This window comes from Salvia miltiorrhiza, chromosome 7 (genome assembly GCF_028751815.1).
Source record: "Salvia miltiorrhiza cultivar Shanhuang (shh) chromosome 7, IMPLAD_Smil_shh, whole genome shotgun sequence".
Taxonomy (NCBI): Eukaryota; Viridiplantae; Streptophyta; class Magnoliopsida; order Lamiales; family Lamiaceae; genus Salvia; species Salvia miltiorrhiza.
The window spans coordinates 31,034,226-31,041,092 of NC_080393.1; the positions used below are offsets into that span (position 1 = coordinate 31,034,226).

The window sequence follows — 6,867 nt, forward strand, 5'->3', positions numbered from 1 at the left end:
ACGGTTTAACAAAGGGACCTCATGTTTAAATGAAGTTCTATCTCATGGTCAGCATAGTAATTCTGGTATTGGTTTCTGTGCTGAGGAGCAAAGAAAGCAACATCGTAATACTACTGTTTTTGTTAAAGAAAGAAATGTCAGTGTGAATGTTGACAACATAAAGGATCCTCATAAGAAAAGCAAAAAGAAAAAATCCTATGTTTGTCATTATTGTTCTGCTCCTGGACATATCAAACCTCATTGTGTCAAATACATAAGTGATTGTGCTGTAAAATCTGCGACACAGATGTTTGACTGTTACCAGAAGAATGTTAGTAACACTGGCAGGTTTGACTTTAGCAGATTGTTGGATAAGAGAGAACAGAATGAAACCTGTAACACTGTTGTCTACACCTCCTTGAATGCTAATATTTCTGAGAATTGGTACTTTGACAGTGGGTGTTCTAGACATATGACAGGAACAAAGGCTTTACTCTCTGATTTTGTTCCAACATCTGGAGGAAAAGTCACGTTTGGAGGAGGTGCAAAAGGAACAATTCTGGGGAAAGGAGTTCTCAATGTTACTGATTTTCCTAAATTAAAAGATGTGTATCTTGTTGAAGGACTTAAGGCTAACCTATTTAGCATAAGTAAGTTATGTGATGCAGGTATGACTGTAAAGTTCGACAAACATCTTTGTGAAGTCTTTGATGACACAAATCAGTGTGTGATGATGGGAAAAAGGTCGTCTGACAATTGCTACAAGTCCAAAGAAGAAACACTCTGCAATGCAGTCAAACTTGATGATGTTGAGCTTTGGCATCAACGACTGGGACATGTCAACTTCAAGAATCTTCAAAAGTTGATCACACATGATGTAGTTCGAGGCCTTCCTAATCTGAACTTCAAGAAAGATGTTGTGTGTCAACCTTGCCAGAAGGGGAAGCAACACAAAACAGCTCATCCAATGTTGTCAACATGCTGTACCTCGAAATGTTTCGAACTCCTGCATATGGATCTGATGGGACCCATTGAAGTTGAAAGCCTTGGAGGAAAATGGTATGTACTTGTGTGTGCTGATGATTTTTCAAGATACACTTGGGTTGAATTCTTGAAAACAAAATCTGAAACCTTTGCTCATTTCAAGAAATTGTATAAAAGGTTTAGAGTTCAATATGGCCAGTTTGTTGGAAGAATTAGGACTGACCATGGCAAAGAATTTGAGAACTCTCTCTTTGATGACTTCTGCACTAACAATGGAATTTTCCATGAGTTCTCTGCACCCAAAACTCCTCAGCAAAATGGTGTTGCCGAAAGAAAGAATAGAACCATTCAGGAAATGGTGAAAGCTATGTTGCAAGCAAAAGGTCTTTCCAAACGACTATGGGCTGAGGCTGTAAGTACAGCATGTCACATCATCAATAGGGTGTACATGAGACCAGGTACTATGTTAACTCCGTATGAGATTCTTAAAGGCAAGAAGCCCAATCTCAAATACTTTCATGTTTTTGGATGTGTCTGTCACATCTTGAATGACCGTGATCACCTCAACAAGTTTGATTCCAAAAGTGACAAAGGTCTCTTCCTTGGATATTCTGTGAATAGTCATGCTTTTCGTGTTTATAACCTCAGAACAAAGACTATTCAAGAGACTGTTAATGTTGTGTTTGATGATTCTCTTAGTCTCATTGATAGAACAGATGATGAAGATGTTACTGAGCTACTTGAGGAGCCCAACAACATAGGTCATGCTTCTGACCACCACAGAAGTGGCAATGATGGTACAACATCTGTACCAACATCTGATGTTACTTCGTCAGGGTCAACATCAGAAGGAGAAGCTGGCAACTACGTGTCGGACTCTGAAGAAGAGTTGGAAACTCAATTTCTTCATGATTCCATCAGACGAGATCCCCCAAGTCATGTGAGAAGAGATCATCCTAGTTCTCAAATCATTGGAGACGTTGGTGAGAAAGTTGTCACTCGACAGAAGAAGGAAGTTAATTACAAAGAGTTGGTAAGAATTGCATGTATGACTTCTGTGTGTGAGCTTGCTGAGGTTGAATGTTATCTGTCTCTTGTTGAACCTAAGAATGTTGCTGATGCTCTTAAAGATGTTATGTGGGTCAATGCTATGCATGAAGAACTTAATCAGTTTATTAGAAATGATGTGTGGGATCTTGTCCCTAGACCACATAACAAAAATGTTATTGGTACTAAGTGGATTTTCAAGAATAAAACTGATGAGTCTGGTAACATTGTTAGAAACAAAGCTAGATTGGTAGCACAGGGGTATACGCAAGTAGAAGGGATCGATTTTGATGAAACTTTTGCTCCTGTTGCTAGAATTGAGTCAATTAGGCTGTTGTTTGCCATTGCTTGTCAGTATGGGATCTCCTTGTTACAAATGGATGTTAAGAGTGCCTTTCTAAATGGTGTCTTATTTGAGGAAGCCTATGTTGAACAGCCTAAAGGATTTGAAAACACTAGCAAGCCGGATCATGTGTTTAAACTTAAAAAGGCTTTATATGGCTTAAAACAAGCACCATGTGCATGGTATGAAAGGTTGACTGTGTTTCTCCTTGATTATGGTTTTTCTCGTGGTCAAGTTGATAAAACTTTGTTCATCAAAAGGCATGCTGGTAACACTATCATTGCACAGATTTATGTTGATGACATTGTGTTTGGTGCAACTAATGATAAGCTTGTGAAGGACTTTGTTAAGGCCATGTCTACCACATTCGAAATGAGTATGGTGGGACAATTGAATTTTTTCCTAGGTTTACAGGTAACACAAACCCCTGAAGGCATTTTCTTCTCTCAAAGCAAGTATTCAAAAAGTCTTGTTCTAAGATTTGGCCTAGAGTCTGCTAAACACATGAGAACTCCCATGGGTTCCACTGACAGATTATGCAGGGACGATGTTGGACGTGATGTTGATCCAACACTATATAGAGGAATGATTGGTAGTTTGCTTTATCTAACTGCAAGTAGACCTGATATTCTGTACAGTGTAGGAGTGTGTGCTAGGTACCAAGCTCAGCCAAAGGAGTCACATTTGAAGGCTGTTAAACGCATCATACGCTATGTTGCTGGAACATCTGAACTTGGAATGTGGTATTCCAAAGACACTAACTCTAACATTGTCGGATTTAGTGATGCTGATTGGGCAGGTGATGCTAATGACAGAAAAAGTACAAGTGGAGGATGTTATCTCTTGGGAAACAATGTTGTGTCCTGGTCAAGCAAGAAACAAAATTGTGTTTCGCTCTCTACTGCTGAAGCCGAATACATTGCTGCTGGCAGTTGTTGTGCCCAACTTCTTTGGCTCAGACAGATGTTGGACGACTATGGTATGGAAAGTAACATTTTGACTGTCATGTGTGACAACACTAGTGCTATAGAGATTTCTAAGAATCCTGTTCAACACTCTCGCACAAAGCACATTGATATTCGTCATCATTTTATAAGAGATCTTGTTGAGAAAAAGCTCATTGTGTTGGAATACATTCCTACTGAAAAACAACTTGCTGATATTTTTACCAAGGCTTTAGATTTTGAGAGATTCTCCCATCTTAGGAAGTCTCTCGGTTTGTGCTGCATTTAAATGTTCTTGCTTGTGAGATGTTAGGACTTAGTTTTTCTTTGTTGGATCCTAACATCTTTATTTTTTTTCTTGTGTTTGTTTTTTCTTTTGTTTAGGCATATGCATGTAAGAGCATGTGTTACTGAAAGTGCAATGTCCATGTTGGTTGTTTTGATGTTATTCGATTTAACCGGTTCATGCTGTGTTCTTTTAGCAGAAGTTGAATAAAAAAAAATTGATGTTATAAGACCGGTAGCACAAGAGTGAGGCTTAATGGTCATAAAACATCTGAAAATAAATGGATCTTCCCTTCTCTCATCTAAGTACTCGGGGCACGGCGTTCGCTGCGACGATGCACTCAGGGAAAATGGATGTTGAGTTCTAAGATCTCAAAGTGTTTCATTCTATTGGTTTTACCTCTGCTGAAAGAATCATAGTCTGTTGTTCCGGATGTTGGATAACATTGTCTTCTAATGTTGAACTAACATTTGATGTAACATTGGCTCTACTGTTTTTGTTTCAGTAGGCATTTCCTTTCTCTTCTCTGGCTCTCTCTCTCTCCTTATCTTTTTCCTTGGTGATCATATCTGTTTTTTGGTTTTCTAGGGTTTGTTTGTCTAATGCGTGATCCGTATCTCCTTATCTCTTGTGATATGATTTTCGAATTTTGATTTGTTTTTGTGAGGGAGATTTTTATGGGATTTGTGTTTATCTCGTGGCTTAGTGGTTGATGTTGGCTGGGGTCTTCTCGTTTGTATATAAAGGGGTTGTTCTGATTATTATTTACTACCTTTCATTTCACAAACCCTTCTATCGAGATTTGTGCAGTCTTTCTTTGAAGCTCAAAAGTCATGGACAAAAATCCTGATCTTTCCTCTCTCATCAAGAGTCTGATCCAACACTTTGGATCACCGGAAAGTGCTGCCAAACATCTCTCCGCCCTCCCTCAGATGGCCGGATCAACTGACAAACCCTCGTCTTCTCAAACTCCGATGGAAGTCACGGGAGGATCTTTTCCTCTAGCTCCTTCTCCAAAAGGCTCTCCGAAGAGAAGCACCACTGAGTCGTCTGTAGGGGCTGATGTTGACCCTGTCTCTCTGCAAATGGTTGAAACTCCCATCAACCCTGAGCCGATCTCCACTGTTCCTCCCCTTGAGAATGTTCTTTCAAAAATGGCGCCTGATTTCTCTGCGAAAGTTGACAAAAATCTCACGAAGGGGAAAACTTCTCTTCCAAACCCCACTGTTCATGCGACCTCGGAAAAATCCACAGGACTTCCAGTTGTTGGTGTTACTCAACATCAAACTTCACTTCAGATACCTCCAAGCGAAGAGTCAATTCCGTCTTCAAAAGAGGAATCAGCGCATGCTTCTCCAGATACCTCTTTGGAGAGAATTGGAGAAATTGCCAAAGAGGCCCTGCTTGATCTTGCTTCACAACCGGGGTCAGATGTTGATAAAGCTTCTGCTGTTGCTGTAGAAGAATGTGTCGCTGGAGATATTCCCACATCCATGGATGTTGATGACTCTGAAAAAATTCCTGATGTTGGTCAGGATGTTGATCCAGAAGAAAGCACAGATGTTATTGATGTTGACACCTTTGTCCCTGACAAGAAAAGCCGAAAACGTAAAGCAGGAATGGCCTCTCTCAGGAGGTCCTCAAGGTCAAAATCCACACGGGTGATCCCTTCTACTCTAAATCTTCCTAGCCGAGAAGACAGTGATGTTGGTCCAACATCACAGCCTCCTGTTCTCAAGCCAAAGGTTGAGCATTCTCCCACCTCAAAGAGCGGAAAGGTATCCTCTACCTCTCACACTACCTCCCCTCGCATCAGCTGCTCTGGAAGCTCCTCTGAATCAGAGGTTGAGGTTAGTAAGTCATACTCCACTCGTTTTTACACTCGTGAAGCAAAGAATGCTCTCAAAGTGTTGGCTGCTAGGAAGTTTCATAATGATAGACGTGCGGATGAGGATTTCTTTTCAAAGTATAGGCTTGATATTCTCTTACAAGATAGGGGTATGTGGGGTACGGTTGTAAATGTTTTTCCCTATGATGCTGACATTGTTAGGGAGTTCTATGTTAATCTGATGACAGAAGCCTTTGACCCAAAATCTGTCAAATTTGGGAAAGTATTTGTTAGAGGTAAGGTCTTTGATTTCTCCCCAACTGCCATTAACAAAGCATGTTTCACTACGAATACCAACACTGCTGATGTTGAGGTTAATGATGATGAGATGACTAGGGAGTTGACTGGAGGGAAACTTAAGGCTTGGACCTCGAAGTTTGCTGCATCCACTTTGTCTTGGAAATATTCTGTGCTTCATAAGATTGCAGTTTACAACTGGCTCCCAAGCAAAAACACTACTGCTCTAACCAAGGAACAAGCTGAGTTTATCTTTAAAGTTGGTAAGCCTCTAGCTTTCAACTTTGGTGAACAAGTGTTTGCTAACATCTCTCGTGCAGCCTTTAAGTCCACAGGTGGAAGTATGCTTCCCTTTCCAAGCCTCATCTACAATCTCTTGGTTCAGCAAAAACTTAAGGAGAGAGAGGAAAGTGTGCTTGTTGAAGAGAAGAATCTTCTTGAGTTTTCCAAAACCCTCCTCACTCCTGATCGTGTCAAAGATCTCCCCTACGAACCTCCACGTGATGATCCTACCTTGTCTCCTCAGCCTGATGATGAAGCTGACTCTACTGAAGCTGAGATTAATATGTATGGTGAAGACGAAGATGTTGATCGTGCGACTGCTCCTGATGTTGCACTTGATGTTTCCAACATCATTTCTGTCAAAGCACATCTCACTAGAGAAGCATCCACATCTCGTAAAGGCAAGGAACCAGCTGGAGATTCAGAAGTTGAGATTGATCTTGATGTTGCAGAACTCATCAAGGCCAGAGAGGATCTTCTCAAGCTCTAAAGACAAGTGCAGCTGATGGTGGATCGGACGATCAAGATGGGACAGGACATGCTTGCCCGGGTCGAATCTTGTGACCAAGTCTTCGCCAAACTCCTACCTTTTCCTTCTTCAACAAAAAAGGGGGAGTAGTGTGTGTTTCTGAATTTGGTTGGCGTTTTTTGTTCCAAAACATTTATTGTTTCTTTTGTGATGTGTTTGATGCGTGGACATCGTGAATCTGTTTTGTGGTGCATGAGCACCTGTTTTTTTTGGTAACATAGTTTATGTTATCTTGATTTTTGATTATCTGTTGGTTCAACATTTATCATGTTTTTGATATACCTTCGTATATTGTGTTGGGCAGGTTAAATGAAGGTCTTGGCCTTCGGCCGACCTTTATTTTGATCA

General features: G+C 40.6%; 1 protein-coding gene across 1 annotated transcript; it reads left to right on the forward strand.

The window, feature by feature from the left end:
- Positions 1 to 4,416: 4,416 nt before the first annotated feature.
- LOC130994082 (uncharacterized) lies at positions 4,417 to 6,480 on the forward strand. The gene has a single exon (XM_057919116.1). The coding sequence runs from the start codon at positions 4,417 to 4,419 to the stop codon at positions 6,478 to 6,480; it is 2,064 nt and encodes a 687-aa protein (XP_057775099.1).
- The last annotated feature ends 387 nt before the right edge of the window (positions 6,481 to 6,867 follow it).